This window comes from Tenrec ecaudatus, chromosome 15 (assembly GCF_050624435.1).
Source record: "Tenrec ecaudatus isolate mTenEca1 chromosome 15, mTenEca1.hap1, whole genome shotgun sequence".
Classification (NCBI taxonomy): domain Eukaryota; kingdom Metazoa; phylum Chordata; class Mammalia; order Afrosoricida; family Tenrecidae; genus Tenrec; species Tenrec ecaudatus.
The window spans coordinates 90,160,270-90,179,920 of record NC_134544.1 but is presented as its reverse complement, the minus strand read 5'-3'; the positions used below and the strand labels follow the sequence as shown (position 1 = coordinate 90,179,920).

General features: G+C 42.4%; 1 protein-coding gene across 1 annotated transcript; it reads left to right on the top strand.

Annotated features, from left to right (window-relative positions):
* The first annotated feature begins 1,766 nt into the window (after window positions 1–1,766).
* LOC142427884 (AMMECR1-like protein) lies at window positions 1,767–2,666 on the top strand. Its single transcript, XM_075533010.1, has 2 exons — window positions 1,767–2,146; window positions 2,252–2,666. Exons 1-2 carry the CDS (start codon window positions 1,767–1,769, stop codon window positions 2,664–2,666), a joined length of 795 nt encoding a protein of 264 aa, XP_075389125.1.
* Window positions 2,667–19,651: the final 16,985 nt, after the last annotated feature.

Here is a 19,651-nt window from a genome sequence, read left to right as displayed (position 1 = left end):
TTTTTTCCTTCAAATCATACAATATTAAAACAACGTCCTTTCTATCAGAAGCCAGTATTTTCTTGCTTTGTTTTTTTTTTCTCTCTAAGAAGAGCTTTTAGTTTGAGTTCAATGAAATATGCTTTGTCTCTGAATGCAAGTCATAATTGGGTCTTAATTTGACTCTCTCTAACATTCACCTACTGAGGATAAATGCATCCAATGATGCAGATTGTTTGTAACATAGACATATTTGATTTTCTGTTTCAATTTTCTGCTTCTTATACATATGAAATCAGAAAATGCAATGATTAAGATGTTAGATGAAAAATAATAGTCATTAGTTCCAATTCACCAGCTGTTTCTTGTAGAAACAGGAGAAAGATATGCCTAGAGAGAGATGGCACAGTCAGATTCCATAAAGGTTACAGCCTTAAAGAGAATGCACTGGTGCAGTGCTCCTGAATTCTATGGGGGGTTTATTCTATTATAAGATTACCTTGCTTGTCTTAGTAAAATGAGGTGGGTATATTTTTCAATTATGTGGTGTAGGCTGAGTTTAAACTGCCAGGCTCTGTGTTAGAGACAAAGCTGTGGATCATTGACCTCCACCCCACTCAGGGCTCCTTATGCTATGCTTTCACTTTTATAACAAAAATTGGATATGTATATATAGATATATATTTATTTAATCCTAAAATGTTTCTAAAGATTGTATAACTTAGGAACTAGACTCAAATTATAAAATAACTTAGATCTCACAACTTCTGAATTGTTTTCTTTAACCCTTTTTTTGGTTACTTTTGCTGGTATCTCTAGGGGCGTGGGAATGGGAGGCAGGATGAGAAAGCTGGAACTAGATAGGACTGCCTGTGATGGTGGTTCATACTGAGTTTCAAATCTGCTGGTCATTATTTCTAAATTCTATGAACTTAAGATGCAACCACCCCAATGGTAACACAATGTTTGAGCGCTCTCACTACTTTCAGGTTTATGCCTAACACGGAGAGTTACACAAACGTCTTTCATAGCCAATGCTTTGTGTACTTCTACTGGTTTTTCCAAGGTTCAGCTTTTAGCTTTAATCAGGATGGCTATTGCATGTTTCCCTTGAAGTGCTTGATGAATTATCTCTGTTTTGTGCTGCTTAATTTTTTAAAGATGATTCACCCACTTTTAAGTTGACCATTGAAGTCATCCTGCGCAAATTTTGTTTTTCCTACTAAGTTCAGTGAAATCTTCACTTTTTCTGCCCCGTATTGGAGCCCTGTGGGAGCCCCATTGGGCTGCCAAGTGAACAGTTCCAGTGACCCGCCGCTCCATGCTGAAAGACAAGGCTTTTAGCGCTTGTCTAGAGTTACAGCCTGGGGTGCCTGCTGCGATAGCGGAGGACTTGTGTCATGGCTCCACTTGGTCTACAGTCGCTTGGGGAATACCTCTAGCAGTTCTTGCCGTCACCGCTTCCATTTTGCCCCCTTGTCCTTTCTCAGCTCACTCCATGCTCATCTCGCATACGGACCACCTGTGGGCCCGCTTCTCTTGGGAGCACCCACCCAGGCACAGGGCTCCAGCAAGCAGAATGAGAAGGTCGAGCGAGAGAGGTCCGTCCACCCTGGCTGCAACTGGGCCAGAAGAAAAGGTCCAGGAAGAAGGAATGGAATCGAATGGAAGAGAATTCACTCCAGAGACAAAACAGCTCCTCTTCTCTATTACAGCTATTCCCCTGACAATACAAACTTTGTGTTTTCAGGTTCTGCAGCATTCCAGACCTCAGGCACAGAATCAGGATGGGAAAAAGACGGTGTGTCTCTCCACTCAAGCCCAAGTTGGCAGCAGCAAGCGGAACACACAGTCACGGGAACCAGTCCACAACTGTGACCGCCTCTATTTCAGGACCTCCTAAAAACAAACAGCATGTGGACAGCAACCATGGACGGGAAAATGTATCGGACTTAACGCTGGGGCCTGAAAATTATCCAATTACACGAATGAATCCCACATCAGGAGCGCTGAGCCCTTTCCCCTGGCCCAACGGAACTGCCAACACCACCAAGAACCTGGTGGTGACTGCAGAGATGTGCTGCTACAGCTTTGATGTGCTCTACTGTCACCTCTATGGCTTCCCACAGCCACGACTTCCTAGATTCACCAATGACCCCTATCCACTGTTTGTGACATGGGAGACATGGCGGGATAAGCGTCTCTGGGGCTGCATTGGAACCTTCTCAGCCGTGAATCTTCACCCAGGACTCAGGGAATACTCGTTAACCAGTGCACTTATGGACAGTCGATTTCCCCCAATGACGCGAGAGGAGCTACCTAAGCTTTTCTGCTCTGTCTCCCTCCTTACTAACTTTAAGGTTGCCAGTGATTACCTGGACTGGGAGGTAGGGGTCAATGGAATTCTAATTGAATTCATCAGTGAAAAGGGCATCAAATGTACAGCCACATATTTACCTGAGGTTGCTAAAGAACAAGACTGGGATCAGATCCAGACCATAGACTCATTGCTCAGGAAAGGTGGTTTTAAGGCTCCAATTACCAGTGAATTCCGAAAAACGATCAAACTCACCAGGTACCGAAGTGAGAAGGTGACAATCAGTTATGCAGAGTATGTTGCTTCTCATCAGCACTGTTTCCAGAACGGCACCCTTCATGCCCCACCCCTCTACAATCATGACTCCTGACACAAGGCTGCATGACCAATCTCACCCCCTATGGCAGCCAATGGCTATGACATCATTGGAGCAGACCCCTCCTCTTCCTGGTCCAGTTGCTTCCATTACTGCACCATGTTATGATGCTAGCTTCCATTGCCAAGTCTGCTCCAGCTAAATAAAGGGATGATGGGGTTGCATTGAATGAAAGAACTTGAGGGGCCCAAGCCTTGTCTCAGCCTTTCCTCTATGGGGTTCAGTTGGATTGGGGCTTCTCCAAGATTGGTGAGAATTACTATGTTGGTTCAGAGGACCTGTGACATGCAGGTACCACTGGTGATTTGCTGCATGTGTATTGGCTACACAAGGAAGCTGAAATTGAAGATCCATGAAGGCTTAAACCATACACATCCCTATCACCTCCCAAGATCAAGTAGGCAGTCTGGGCAATGGAGACTAATCAGAAACATTATAGGTTTTAAATAGCTTTTTTCATAAAAGAAAACTTTCATTTAATTGCATACCTAGAATTGATCACAGCTTCCATACTTCCTACACTGACATCCTGATAGGATTGAAAGTGGGCACCATGAATCCTCTGTGGTTCCTGGACAGGGCAGCCATGTCAGAAGCCTTTTGGGAGGCATAGGTCCACTGATCAGTGTTCAAGAAACTTCATCTTACTGTGAGTTGCATTTTGTAGCATTCTTTATTTAGAGTGTTGTGCAGCCTGCTGAAGAATGGAATGGAATGGAGATGCCGAAAGGAGGACCTGATGTCATTGCTGCACACGTGTGAAGGAGTTGTCTGTTCCTTACCAACCGGACACCTCAATTCCTCTTCTGGGAGCACTGCCTATAGCTGGATCTCGGTTCTCAGAAAGCAGAGATCAAAGAAGCAGCTGGATTGACCTTTGTAAGGACACCTTGTTCTAGGGAAGAATTCAGGGCCTCCAAGCGGTTTTTCTTTTCAGGCACGCATTCTGAAAGACCTTTATACAAGCTAGTTCTTAAAGGACTTTAAAACAAAGCTGTTAATAAACAAGGTGGCTCTTCAGCTTGTCTAAAGTATTGGACATCTCCAATGCACCAGAGAAAATTCCTAAACTCATTCAAGATATTTCAACCTTCTTGTGACATATTGCCTGTTGCCGTTGTTGCTAATTTCCACGTCTGTCAGCAAGTATCTCCTGTCTGGCTTATTCTTCACTAATTTGGTGGCAGAGTTCATAGAACGAAGGGACTTGGAAGATGCTTTGGATATATCTTAACAGAGGCACTGCTAAATTGATTGATGGGAAGATTTAGCCAGAAGAAAGATTCGCAAGGATATTATTACTGCTTTTCAGCAACACATTTAGAGAATTCATAAAATGGATTGGATATCAACCCAATGAACACAATGATTGGTATATTAAAGTTTATATGGACAAGGCGTGGCTTTCTGAAATGGGCCAAAGGAGCTCCTTTGAGATTCCTCCTGCCAGGAATGTACAAATGGGTACAATTTGAGGAACATTCTGTTCCAGGCATTAGTGTCTTTGGTTTTTAGGTGACAATGAGAATGTAAGTGGATCTTCTTGACACTGTGCTCTGCTGTTCTGACAAGGATGCAGAAAGGTTAAGGGGAAGGTTGGGCTGATAAACGGGAAACCCGTGTCATGTCACCTGTCTTAACTGCTGGGCTTTCACATCCTGCCATATTCCCCTTGTAAGGTTGATCAAAACCCTTTTGAAGATGAAGGGATTGTATCAAGATTTCCTGCTGCTGAGAATAATAAATCAGTCTTACACCATGGTTTGATGTATGGATGGTCGGATCTGAATTAAACCATCCACCTTTGGTTTGTAAAACAGTATTGCTACATAGGGATAAATTCGTCAATGTTTTAATGTTCTGTGTTAGAGTTGTGTTTAGGTTCTAAAGCTTTTTTTAAAAGCAAAAAACCTAGTGCTCAACTTTCACCCCTGAGCACGCTCAGTGAGATTGGCCATGCGAGCATTTATAGTGCCATGCTCTTTAAGCCTATATTTTCTTGTATAAATGTTTACCTATTTGTCTTCACCAGTGTACAATTCATTTTTTATTTTGGTGAGGGTGTGGTAGGATACCTGCCATTTAAGAAAATGAAATGTTAAAATCAGTGCACAAGAAATAGGCTGGTTTGAGCCCAGCACCACACTGAAGTGGCCTCCTGCTGTTAGAGTAAAGAAGCCTTGCTCCCTCCACTTTTCCTCATGCTCCCATACAAAAAGACAGCGATGGAAAAGCTCTTTCCCCCTTTGCTTTGCCCAAGGGGACTTGGGAGCTGGCCAAGGAAAATACTCGTAAGGAATGGTGCTTTCTGTGTCAGTCCGGAACAGGGCCTGGTCTGGAAGTGTACAGTGATGGACACCTCAGAAACACGTATGGCAGGTTGCTCTCAGGAAAAACAGAAGCCTGGATTATCCATGTGGCAGCTCTGCTAGGGAGATGACAGCTCTGAACTGCCTTCCACGTGCTTGACCAAATCAGTCATGAGGGTGTTCAGATACATATATGATTTGTAGATGGAAGGAAGTGAGTTTTCTGCTTAGTGTTACCTTTGTCCTTGAGCTGCATAAACTGAACAGTAGGTAATCAGATTTCACAGAACCAATCTAACTGCTGGCTTGGTTCATAGTTTATGTCATCCTTAGCTGTGAGTGCCTTTTGGTCTGAAAAATTGGGTTGTTTCATAATACCCACAGCTAGGACATACTGTATACATTGCCCTCACTTTATATTAAAAGGATTGTGTTTGATCACTAGGGTTTGTCGATACTGAATTGTTTCCACTGTGAGTTTCTACAAACATTGTCTCTGCATAATAAAGCCACTCATGTTAGAGAACATTTCAACAAGAAAGTTTTGTAGGTGAAGTACTGCATATTGTTATAATATCTATACAAAAGAAGCACTGGGCGTCAATTTAAGATTTGCACAATATCTGTTTTCCATATGTGAACACCCGCAAATACACTAAATTGTTATTTTCTGCTGGGTTTCTGGAACCTTGAAAGTTATGTGTTTGTTTTGTTTCGTTACACCTGTTTCCCCGAAGCAGACTGTATGGCATGCAATACAAAGACTTCAGAATAAGTCTCTGTGTTACACTCTGTTGCCTCTTGGCTATATAGCTTACGAGTGCAAATCGTTTAACTCCAACAAAATATTGTAGAGAACAAACCATAATGGGCTAAAATAAAATTTTAAAAAGAGTTACAGCCAGAGAAAAGCACAAGGACATCTCCACCATGTCCTATAGGGTCGAACTGATGTCATTGAGTCTGTTTGGCTAGTTCTCTTGGTTCATATTTTACATTAAGTGTTATTTTTGATATTACCATCTTCATGCTATTTTTCTTTACCAGATTATTTACTAGCATTTCTGGAAACATTCACTTATGTTGAAGGTTTCTGAATTATTGTCTTTAGATTTACTATTTAAAAAATCCCTGGAGGCACTTCTTGTTAGTGGAATTGGAGATTTCACATGATTGCAACTGAAATTATGTATCAGCTAATACAGATACCCTTCCAACTGAGTAAACTTCCAGAGCAGCATACTGAGGCAGGGGCAGTCTGGGAAAACCTGCTCCATGTGGACAAGTCCTGTCTCTGGGAGAAAAAAATAGCTGTCCTCCGTAGTAGAATTCCCTTAGTGAATCAACATGCCTGGAGAAAGTACATTTGCTCTCATGGAGAAATCAATGCACTGGAAGAAATTTTCAGAGAGATAAAGAAACAAAAGCACAGAATTCCAAGATACACAGAACGGCCATGAGAACAGGGTTTTATGACTTTATTTTGCAGCCTGAAGTCCCAGATTTATTGAAGCCAGAACTCAAGTTTTAAAAATCATGAATTTCTGGCCTATTATGGAAGAATTTAAGGATTTCAACAAATATATTGTTTTTATGGAATACCAAGGTGCCTACTATGCAGGCCTGGCAAAGATAATCCCACCAAAGAGTGGACAGCCGACAGAAATAAAAATGTGGATGACACCCTCATAGCCAGTCCTGTGCAGCAAGTAGCTAAGGGATAGGCAGGTGTCTTTTTACAAGACCATAAAATAAAGAAATCCATGACAGTAAAGGAGCATCGCCACTTGGCTCACACTGACAGATATTGCACTCCCACACACCGGGATGTTGAGGATTTGGAGTGAACATTGGAAGGACCGCCTGTACCATTCTCCCATTTATGGGGCTAAGGTATGCGGCTCCTTGTTTGGTGAAAAGACTGAGCATCAGAACCTCACACACCTGGGGACGATCCAGGGTCTCCTGTAATAGGAGTGTGGAGTTGTTGTCAAAGGCGTCAACACCCCTCCCTGTACGTTGGCCCGTGGCAGACCACCTCCGCTTGGCACACGGAGGACAAGGACCTGTACAGCATCACCCACCTGCACTTCAGGGAGCACAACACTTGGTATGCGGTGCCCCCTGAGCAAGGAGCCCGCCTGGAAAAGCTCCCTGGCAGTTCTAGTGTCTGCGAGAGAACTTCCTGCGGCACAAGGTGGCCCTCATCTCACCCAGCATCCTCAGGGAAAATGCATTCCCTTTGGTCGATCACCCAGGAAGCAGGCGCGTTCATAGTCACATTCCCCTATGGCTCCCACGCTGGCTTCCATCGCGGTTTCAACTGTGCGGAATCCATCAGTTTCGCCTTCCTGCACTGGGTTAATTGAGGTAAAGCTGCTTCTCAGTGCAGCTGCGGGGAAGCCAGGGTCACTTTTCCCATGGACGCCTTCGCGTGCATTCTGCAACCTGAGCGCCATGAGCTGTGGAAACAAGGCAGGGACTGCACCTCCGTGGACCACGTGGAGCCCACAGCACTGACCAGCCCGGAGTGGACGGCCTGGAAGGAAGCCCAGGCTCTTGAGGGGCATCTGCAGTCCTTTAATCCACGCAGGGTCAGGCGTTGCTCTCTGACTCTAGTTGCAAGACAGTGGGCTTGGGGGCTGTGCTTGGGTGTGTCCTGGTTCCACATACCCCTCCTGGGCAGGCAGCTCTGCTGTGTACCCTGAGGGCCCTGCCTTCAATGTCAGCAATCCTGTGTGATCCAGTGTCTCCCCACTTCCCACCTTAGTTCCATCTGCTCAGTGTCTCCAGCCTCCACAAAGGGGAGTCGCACTAGGCGTCCTCGTGACTGATGCCCATCAGCAGTCCAGGAAGTCCAGGGACATGAGGCACACAGCACGCACACTTGTGCACCTTCCCTCTGAGCCCCTGCCTGCTGATGGATCGTCAACAGATGACCTTGCTCTTCGGAGTTTTGAGATGCAGCATCCTGTCAAAGTTTCTGGGTGTTGCTGTGACCCCGATCTTCTGCCCTTGGAACCTCCGCTTGATCCTGATTCCCCGTGCACGCTGGCCCTTGCCTGCTGTCACTGGACATCTCAGGGAATCTCGTGGACATGGTCATGGTTGTGCAGAGTCCTACCAGTGAGTGTTTGCCTTCGAAAACATTCTCAAGCCAAGTTGCTGTGCACTTCATGTCCCTTGTAACCTACTCAGTTTTTGCTATGTACCACTCTGACGCCTGCAAATTCCTGCCTTCAATGATGTCAACAATCAACTTGACCGATCACTGGGCACAGAATAATGGAGCTGCATCTCCTAAATCCTGAAAGAGGGCCACTACCAAGGTTCTTCTTTCTCTTTGAGCTCAGCTCAATTGAAGTTCTTGTCAAATGTGAGTGTGCCTCTCATGCTCTCAGCCCCAGGAACAGCAGTCTCCCCAGCCAATATTCAACTTGGAAAGTGGTGCCCTATGGTGACCCATTTACTTCACCCTCAGAAATGCAAATTCTAGGTCTCCCAATATTTTACTGTGGACCTCCCCATCTCAATGACTACTATGTTGTTTGAACTCTCCGAGCATTTAGAAACACTTATGTGTCTTTTCTGAACAAGAATTGGTGCTGTCCTTGGAAAAGAAATCTCTTGTCCGGAAATCTTGAGCCCACTGTTTTCCAGGGTGTCTTGATACATGGCATCATCAAGTATCAAGATCAACTGTTTCAAAGGTGACTCTGTGACATTTAAGGAGGCAACCTGCCAGGTTTTTATCTGATAATGCAGGATGTGGATCCAAATGGTCACATTTTAGCCCCCACAAAAAATTTGGACCAACATTGAATGATGTTGATTATGTGAATGAGACTCTTAATTCATTTGCACTCTGAAAAATTGACTCAGTCTTCTACCAGTGAACATAGCTACTTCTTCTAATGAACCCCACACCTTTAACACACTCTACTAATTTAACCAAGCAACTGCTAATGTAGAAACTGCACCTTTGCCCCTTGGAGTCCGTTCTTATTTGGGGTTCAAGGATATCTAATCTGTGTTCATTAAATTTGTTGTTTTCAATGTGTATCATAAAAAGAAATAAATGGTGAAGGGAGACATCAGATAATGCAAGATAGGACAAAATAATAATTTATAAATTATCAAGGTTCATGAGGGAGGGTGTGCAGGGAGGGAGCAGGAAAATGAGGAGCTGATGCCAAGGGCTTAAGTGGAGACTAAATATTTTGAGAATGATGATGGCAACAAATGTATAAATGTGCTTTACACAATTGATGTATGTATGGGTTGTGATAAGAGTTGTATGAGCCCCAATAAAATGATTTTTTAATTGTGGTGATGATTGTACAACTCTTCTTTTTTTCTCCAACTCTTCATGATGTGATCAAACTATTGAATGGTATGATATGTGAATAATATGAAACAAAACTGTTAAAATATGATTGAACTATTGATTTATATAGTTTGTGAATTATATGCCAATAAAACTGTTTAAAATTTAAAAAACATATTTTGGAAACCACTTTTATGTATGAGATACATTAAAAACAAAGTGACTCATCTCCCAACCAGAGAGGATAAGAAGTAAGATACACCCACCAGGCCGTGAGGATGATGTTCCTGATTAGAGCAGCCAGACCACAGAGAGAACAACATGGCTGGCCCCACTATGAGACATGATACCCCTCAATGACCAGTGGCGCTGCAGGGGACAGCACTGGAGTCAGAGTGTGCGAACTGCACCTGACCTGATCCCACCACACCAAGGCAAAGCACTGGGGGAGTGTAGCGGACCAGCAAGGGAATGGAGTGGCAAGGTCCCCAGGAAATGCTGAAAGTGGACTTTAGGGCCAGGGCGTGGTGCCACAACAGACTGGACTGGAAAACACTCCTAAAGGCCAACAAACAATCCTTGAACGAACTACCACAAAAAAAAAAAAGTAGATACAACCTGAAGACTACACAGAACATTCGGTCCCAGTTTCCAGAGTAGATGGTCCATGGGGGAATGGAAGAAAAGTGTACAACAAAACGCAAAAAGTCAGGTGCAATAAACAGGCAGAGCTACTGCCCAGAGATACCTTCTAATCATTGAACTGAAATTACTCCTGGCCCTCTCGTTTCAGCTGAATCACAAATTGGCTAAAAAATAAACCAAATATTCCATGATTACTGTCCTTTTTTTGCATTGAACATCCACAGTCTGAAACATGCCATGCCAATGTTGTTCCCCAAGACCTTATCCCAGATACTCTATGCCTACACTGAGTATGCTTTCGGGCCTCAGAGAAAGGCTTAGGGTTCTCTGCTGGCAGCTACCTGTCTGCTGCAGCATTGCTTGTGGATACATACCTTTCCTCAGTCACACTCCCTGGCCAAGCATTTGAGACCACTTCCAGTGAGGACACTGCAAGGCAAGCTACCAGATATCAAGTGGAGTGACTGGATGAGTGGTATGTGATGAGTCAGAATGGCAGTCAAGGGGACCCCCTTCCTCCTCCTGCCCAACTCTGTTTCCTATTGTAGTCTTCACGTACCAAGAAGGAAACAGAAGAAACTTTTATTATTATTATTATTATTATTGCAGTTGGTTTTATTATTTTATTAGGAGCTCTTACAGATATTCTAGCAATTCATCATTCTATTAGATCAAGCCTAGTTGTACAATTGGTACCATCATCATTTTCAAAGAATTTTTTTCTTCTTGAACTCTTTGATATCAATTCCCCTTTATCCCCCCCCAACCCCCATCAACCCTTTATATATATATATTATTATTGCCCTATTTTCCACCATCTAGTGTACGCATTCACCTACAATGCTGTTGTTAGTTCCCTGCGACTGGGGTTGTACAGTCAACATTGCTATCAGTTTCCCTTCTCCTTTCCATACGCTCAGGGAATCATTATTCTCATTACTGTTTATTAGGGGTTTATCTATCTTGGATTTCGTGCATCAAATGGTCTCAATTATACACATGCAGGTCTATTAAGATTAGTGAGGTAAATCTAAGGGTGTAATAGTGAGACAAGGAAATATTTAAAAGAAACTAGAGGACAGTTATGTGTTTAATCAGAGTTATACTGCACCCTGGATATATCATCCTTTATATATAGCCCTTCTGTAAGGGACTGTCTAATTGTCTTACCGGTGTCTCAACTTTGTCATGCTTGTTCACATCAATTTGATTGGTTGTTTTTGAACTCTTCTGATGCCTGTTGACACCTCATGATCACACAGGCTGTTATGATTTCATGTGGTCTTTGTTGTTTCCCTGCTAAACAGTCCTGTGTTTAACCTCAGGGCTTTATGATCCCAGGCACTATATGTTTTAAGAGCCGAGCACCATCAGTTTTTTTCACCACATTTGCATATATACCCATTTTGTCATCAGCAATTGAGTATCACACGTTGCCAAAATATTAGAGTTGTTTTGTTGTATGTTTTCTTTCCAACTTCCCAATTATCACAGTTCTCATAAAAAGTTCTTCAATCTCATGGTACAATGAGAATTGCCCACAGAAAATATACTTTTAAATCATTTTTTTCATGATTGACAATTTAGAATCAGCCCAGGTTCCCTTGAGACCTCTACTTCTGCAATGTCTGTGGCTATTAAATGGTGATGACAAACAGTCATATTCCAAACTTTCAAGATAACAAGGCTTTATTCAAGAAGTCTGTTCAGTTTGGGGAGGTAAAATCGCAATGTGGGATGTAGATCACAGAAGACAGCCAATGGATACATGATACTGAATGAGACATCAGGTGGATTCAGATTCATCAAAGATAACAATGTCTGTGGAGCTAGAATTAGCAAAAAAAAAAAACAAAGACAAAACCCAAACCCACCTGTGCTAGTCCAGGTTGACTAGAGAAACAAAATTCATGGACACTCAAATATGTATAAGAAAGAGCTTTATATAAAAGAGCAATTATATATTGAGAAACATCCAAGCCCAGTCTAGGTCAAGTCCATAAGTCCAATATTAGCCCATACGTCCAATACTGGTTAATAAGTTCCTCTTTAGACTTGTGGAGCTATGCAATAATGCTGAATGCAGGAAGACCACTGGCCAGTGGGTGGAAACTCTTGTGGATCCAGGGGCAGTGGAAGCATTTAAGTGCTGGCATGGGTCTCCATGTGGCTCCTCCAGTTCCAGGGCTCTGGGTGCATCAGTATAGATAGAAGTGCCTTTTCAACAGGAATGTCTTACAGGGAGTGAGTGTATCTGGCCTCCAGTAAGTTATTTATCTCTTTTGCACTCCAAATGAGGTCATCAAGCTATCCAGGAGTTTTTTTTCCTGTAGCCTACGTGGATTAACACATAGCTATGAAAGCAACCCCTATTGAATTCTTAGATTAACCAATAAGCCAAAATACTGTCCATTGTGACCTCCACCTGCATTTATGACACAGCCGTCCAGATACCATCCTACTTAACAGTCCCCAAAAATGTGCAATGTAATTGTTTTTGCCACACTCTCCTAAGAGAATAGGTATAAGCCTCTGAAATCAGTAGAAGTGATTCAAAAAAGAAACGATATAAATAAAACACTATTAATAAATTGAAACAAAGTAGGCAGTCTTAACACCCACACATTAAAACATATTATATAGCCATAGCAAACAAAACAGCCTGGTACTGGTACAACAATTGATATGAAGACTGGTGGATTATAATTGAACACCGGAAATACAATCAAATACCTATAGACACCTAATCTTTAATAAAGGTTTAAGACAGAGTAAGTAGGGGCAGAGATAACCTTTTCTCTAAGAAATCCAAATTACATTGGGTCTTTACTTGCAACAACAAAAAAGAATAAGAAGACCCATACTACACACCATGTACAAAAATGAACTCACCATACATCAGAGACCTAAATAGAAACCCCAGAACCATAAAGGCTAACAATTAAAGTTTAGGGACAAACTAAAGGTCACACTCTGAACATAATGACATATCAGCAGTATAAACGAAAAGTAAAGAACTGAGACATACTAAAAAGAATAAACATTTATACACATTGAAAGAATTCATCAAAAGAATTAACAGAAAACGCACAGATTGAGAAAACCATTCAGTAATAATACATCAAATTAAGGGCAAATCTCCAAAATCTGTACGCAACTAAAATATTTAACCAGAAAAATACAAATAACCCAATCGAAAAAATAGGTACAAGACAAAAATAGACAATTTGTTAAAGATGACATCTGGGTGTCAAACTACCATATGAAGAAATGTTAACGTTCACTAGCAAGAAGAGAAAAATAGATTAAAACAATGAGGAAATACCACCTGATACCCACACATTTATCAAAATTCAAGATGACAAAATAATAAATACTAAAGACAAAGAGTAGAAATTGAAATGCTCATACATTTCTGGTGGAAATCAGTACGACACTTCCTTAAACAAATGCAAACACACATATTTTGAAATCTAGTAGTCTCTTTATTTTTATATATACCCTAAAGAAGTAAATAATACAATATGAACAGACATATGCACACTTGTTTATTTTATTTTTTTTAATTTTTAAACATTTTATTAGGGGTTCATACAACTCTTATCACATGGAAAAACTAGAGAACATTATGCTTAGCAAACTCAGTCAATGTTAGAAACATAAATGTTTAATAATACTAGCATTATGAAATGAACTTGGATTATACTTGAAAGGATAAGATTTTGATGACTGTGAGGAGGCAAAGGACAGGGAGGGAACAGGGATAGGAGAGCAATAGTGAGCAATTATATATTGAGAAACATCCAAGCCTAGGAGGATGGGGCAGAGAAAAGAAAGAGAACTATTTGCATGGAGTGTTTAAAATGATACTGCTTTTGATTTCCATTTCTTGAGAGATGGGCGGTGTAAATATATGCAGTGTACATATATTTTTAAATCCCTCAAGATTTCTTATTCTTTCAATCTAAATATTGGTCTAAGTGACTAACAAAAAATAGAAAACCAAAAATCAAACGGAACTGGTCTTTAACTATAGAAAAAAAGTTCACTTCAAACAAAAAAGACAAAAGAAATCAGTAAAGGCTTTTAAAAAATGTTTTATGGGTACCCAACCTAATAAGAATCACTTACTTTATTAATCCATTGTGCTGGAAACTGAATGCAGTCTAGTAAAATGCTTAGACAAATAGGCAGACGTAAGTAAAGAAGCAGACTAAGACTCGGGACAAGAGAAAGAGAGAAGAAACTATTGTTGCTGGTCTTTAGATTGCAATATGCTTTCTTCCAGAGTTGATAAGGAACACATTTCCATGGCAGAGAAATTCATTCCATCTCAGTGTCCGACAGAAATTGTCCTCTGTCAAAAGCCTTTTAAGTCATTTTCCATGATTGCCTGATGATCCCTGACCACTTTTCATTGTGAGCCCAACTTCTGCTTTTTCACTAGCTGTTTCAACAGCAATGATAAACAAGTCTGGCCACAGTAGAGTTTGGGAAGGTTAAAATCTTGTGGGTCATTGACCGTCAAGGACAGAACAATGTATATAAGGTATTTAATGGGACATTAGATGGATTCAGATTAAGAAAAACCACTTGCAGCCCATGTTATTTTAGGTGAAACAATGAAATAGATCAGAAACTTCCTCAGCTAAGTTACTGAGGTGTTCTTTCTCTCTGAATTGCTAGTTTTCAATCAATCAATGATGTGGTCAGTTGTCACTAAGACAAGGCCCATTTTTATCAGGTTTATGCTCACTTTATTACCTCGGTCTACTTAGAACTGTTCTTAAAGGAAAGACTTAGACCATTCAATTTTGTTTGTTTTTAATATGTACTTTCTTCCTGAATTGCTAATTACCAAAAGTCTAAGAAGTTGAACAGCATGCCCTCCACCCACCACTTTTCTGTCACTTTGTCTTTGTCTCATGGCTTTTGTGTTGCTGTGATTCAAATGCAAAGGCGTTTCAAATGCAAGCAGGGTCACCCAAAGTGAAGAGTTTTTAGCAGAACTTCCAGGAGTCCCTCATTACCTCCATGCCCCGTGTTACGGAGTTGCGCCCAACATAGACCACTGACCCACAAGCAGTTGTGAAGTAACAAAGCAAAACTTTATTACAGAAAGACAAAAAGACAAATCCGGATTTGGGCTACAGCATGGCCAAGCAGGGTCCAACACTGCAGCGTCCGGCCAAATTTTGCTTTCCCTTTTATACACTTAAAACCAGCAAGGCGAGCCGGTAGAGCAAGGAATGGGAAAGGGTGTTTACACAAGATAACAGGGATGCGGGTAGTTCAGCACGTCCTGCTCAGCTTATCTTGGACCAGATGATTTTGCAAAACTTCTTGCTCACATTTATGAGTAGATAGTTGTAAGGTCACAGTGACTTGCTTTTCCAAGATAACATACCTCTCTTAGAATGGGGGTGGCACTTAAGCTTTTCAAAATGGAGTAACTTAAGACAAATTATTTTATTCTATTAAGCGTAACACCCCGCCTCTTGGGAAAGACCCTACCCCTACCCACGTGATGTCAATTCCTGCCGAACCCACTTCCTCTGACTGAGAATGTGCAGTGCGAGGGTCCTAGTAGGGTAAGTAAGTCTCTATGTTTCTATGCTGTTCCTAGGCTCGGTGGCTCCGACAGGCCCGGCATCCCCAGCTGTGGCCCGATCCCCACGAATATTACAGTTCCTGCATCTTGTCTGCCCGCGTTCCAGGTCATCGCGACCCCATGGGATATTTCCAGGTAAATCCTTTCTGAACTGGTTACAAGCCTCTCTGCCTTCAGCTTGGGATTATGCCGGTCCCCTTTACCTGCTCAGAGCCCCTCATTCACCCTCACCTCTTATGCCGGAAATGCCCGATTGATGGTGGGTTCTTGCCCACCTTGTCAGTTATTGGGCATGAGAGCAGGGGACTCCAGAATGTTCTTTACTGAAAGGAGAGGCCAGCCTTGGAGTCATCAGGGCACTCCACTGATGACCGAGGTCTGTATTGGCGCTTAACTTGTAAGCACCTTGCTTTGCAAAAGGGTACCATAGCAGTGACAGCCCTCAAATCCCCTCATAAACTAAGACCTCACTTGGATTGCAGAGTCCCACATAGTGTAAGCCCCCATTGAGTGCTCTCTCCTCAGGAAGCAAAGGTGAAGGTAACCTGGCCCTCAGGCAGAGGGCTTTGGAATGTGGATGACCTGCACCTTTTTCCAGGCAGCCCTGGAAGGGGCAGTCTTTCTTAGAGGCTTGCAGGCCTGCGTGTCCTTGATGGAGGTCACCAAACTGAAGACAGTACAGGGGTTCTTCTAGCCACCCCTTATCTGCCTTACCCTGGGAAGCATGCCTTCCACCCACCATTTTTCTTTCAGGTTGTCTTTCTATCTGGGCTTCTGTGTTGTGATTCAAATGCAAATGTGTTTCAAATGCAATCAGGGCCACCCAAAGTGAACAGGTTTCACCAGGGTTTCCAGATAAAGAAGAAACTACTAAGAATGAATCCATAGCCACTTGAGGCCCAGAGACTCACCTCCAGGGCCCTCCTTCCAGGTCGCCCTCATTATCTCTAGGCCCCGCCCCTTCTCACAGACTCCACCCTCTCCCCTCCCCAGGTGATGCAATTTCCTGCTTAACCCACTTCTGACTGAGAAGGATCCAGGTGAGCGTCCCATGAGTTTCTGCGGGTGAGTGAGTTTCTGTGTTTCTGTGCTGATCCCGGGCGCGGAATCCCCCGCAGGCATGGCGTCCCTAGCTGGGTCCGGGTTCCTGTGGACATTACACTTGCCACACCCTGTCTGCCAGTGTTTCAAGGTCGCCGAGACCTGGGACATTTCCAGTTAAATCCTTTCTGAACTGGTTGCAGGCCTCAGGCTTCGGGCCTGGGAATACTCAGGCCGCTTTTCTTGCTCAGAGCTCCTCCTGCACCTCACCCCTCGCTCCAGAAAGGCACGATTGGGGGTGTTTTTTGCCTGGACCCCGTCCTTCCTTGTCAGGTCGCGGGCATGAGAGCATGGGGACCCCAGAGTGGCCTTTACTGAAAGGAGAAGCGAGCCTTGCAATCATCAGGCCACCCCACTGATGACTGAAGCCTTTATTAGAGCTTGGTTAAGTTCTTGCTTTGCAGAAGGGTACAATAGCAGCGACAGCCCCAAATCCCAGCATAGATTAAGTCCTCACTTGGATGGCAGAGTCCCACATAGAGTAAACCTCCATTGAGTGCTTTCTTTCCAGGAACCAAGGTTGTAGGTAACATGGCCTCAGGCAGAGAGCATTGGAATGCAGCCAGCTCCAGTACACTTTTCATTTGATCCCTTTGGGCGTGGCCCTGATTAACCAACCTTGAGACCTGCATACAACAGTTTCTTGGAACCAAATTCTATGTATGTAAATTCGTTTTATCCTGTTGGTTTTTCTTCTCATATTTTAACTGTTTCTTCATTTTGTTTGAATTTACTGTGCACGAACTGTGTCCTACTAATAGCTCCTCATTTTAAAAATTGTTTCAATTATTTCTAATTCAAGGCAACATCCAGATATATAACTCTGTATATAGTAAGATAGGATCTTATTTAAAATAAGCTACCATTTTCTCTGTGCCCCACTGCATGGTAGTGCTTGAATGTTATAGTCTTTTATCCACGTGTTCTTGATAAGAGGCTTTTTTTGTCCACTGCGCTACAGTGGGTTCCGTGAGTGATGCCATAGCACCTTACACTCCTCCTTAGGGTTTCTAGGCTGTAGTCCATGTGTTACCAATGGCCACCTCATGGAACACAACTGCTTTCATTTCATGGAGCTGCCAGTCCTCTAACCACTGGAGCAAGAGGGCTTCTTCACGGGCTAATTTAGATGGGCCACGCTGACATGTTTTTCATTATAGACATGGCGATTCTTAATGGGAATTATGTTTGTTATTCTGATTTAGTCATATTTCCAACACACTATCCATGTGCATACATAGACATGAATATGCGATCATTGTGTTCAATTTCCCCTTTGGTTAGGTGCCATGAAGTTAATTCCATCTTGTGGCTATGTCATGTGAGTTCCATAGTGTTTCTGGAGCATGATATTTGTGGAAGCAGATCTCCTGTGCTTCCACAGTAATGCAGGCTGTTTACCCGATCAAGCCTCAGTGAAACAGTCTAGTAAAAGCTATTTGTGCCACCTAGAAACTTTCATTGTCCCTAACCTCCCCAAACAAACTCAATGCCACAAAGTCAATTCTCTCTCATAGTGTTCTGTTATAGGTGTCCGAGATCAAAATCTGTACAGGAGCAACCAGCCTCATTTTCCTCTTGCAGATGTGCTGGTGTGGTTGAACTGCCAGCTTTGAGGGTAGCAAATGAAGCCAGAATTCATTTTTCCCTTAGAAATGAACCAGGCCAAACATGTTGTCAAACCCACACCAGCTCCTGGAGACTCCATGTGTGTCATTGCACAGGGATGTTGCAGAGGGGTTTCAGTGACTGGTTTCTCAAAGTAAATCACCCAGGCTTTCTTCCCTGGAGACTCTGAGTAGACACACACTTCCAGCCTTTCCATGAACACCTATCCATGGTAACCATTATAATGCTCAGGGACATAAAAAATGAAGCAAGACACACATGCGAGCAAGTACACACACTTAGAAAAGCCAGAACCTATATAAGTTGGAAATTTTTCATTGAAGGAAAACTCAAAACTATACAATGAGGTTGAGTTTCTAACTATAACATGAGAAACCACACGGTTGAATTTGTAACCTTTGCAGGACCCAGAAAAATAAAGTCGTATTGTTAATTTTCAGCTATCAAGTTTTTATGTGAATTGTAGATATACTGTATCCTAACTGGCCTCTTTACCATAGCTAGAGAATAAAATTAATATCAACTTTAATAGATCTTCAAGAGAGATGGTATATGTAAATAGCTTAATAGTCTTCCTGAGTTTTCGTGGAAGATTGGAAGATGAACAGGTATCCTAAAGATTTTTAAGATGTACAATATTTGAGAAATTAAAAAATTATGACATTCTAATTAGCTTAATCTTGAACTGTCTAGCATAATCTATTAGGAACAGATATGTAGTGGCTTCAAAAGGTTCATGGATAAAGTCCACTGTCTTTATTCCATTTTTCCATGACCTTTTTGAAAGGTCCTTGTGCATTCATGGCAGAAAGGATTGGCTACCAATGAGCTCCTTGTATCTCAATTAGATAATACTTGATAAATATTAATCATTGTGCCTGCCATTGGATTCCATATGGTGTAGTGACTGTATTTGGTTTCAGAGTAAAACTATACTCCGTAAGATGTTCAGTGGCTAACTTCAGAAGTTGGTTGATTTCTTGTAGGGTACTGCTACATTGCCTTCAATTGCAACCTTTTGTTTGATAGCTGAATGCTCAGTCATTTGCACTACACAGAGACTTCATTTAAGCACCTACACCTTGAAGTGTGAGTTCTTGCAGTCAGAGCCCTGCATTGCCAGATGTGTCATGAGTTAATGTCCCTTACAAGTTGGTGGGCCTTTTCTGGGGCTGCTTTTCTTTTTCTGTTGGTCTTTTATGTGTTCCTGTAATGATACTTTATTGTATGTGGGATATATGAACAAAGGAACCTATTTGTCACAGTGGGTTATAAAATGAGCTGCCGACTGCAAGGGCAGCTGTGCAAACTCACCAGAAATGCGCAGGAGAAATATGAGTCTGCCTGCTCCAGTAAA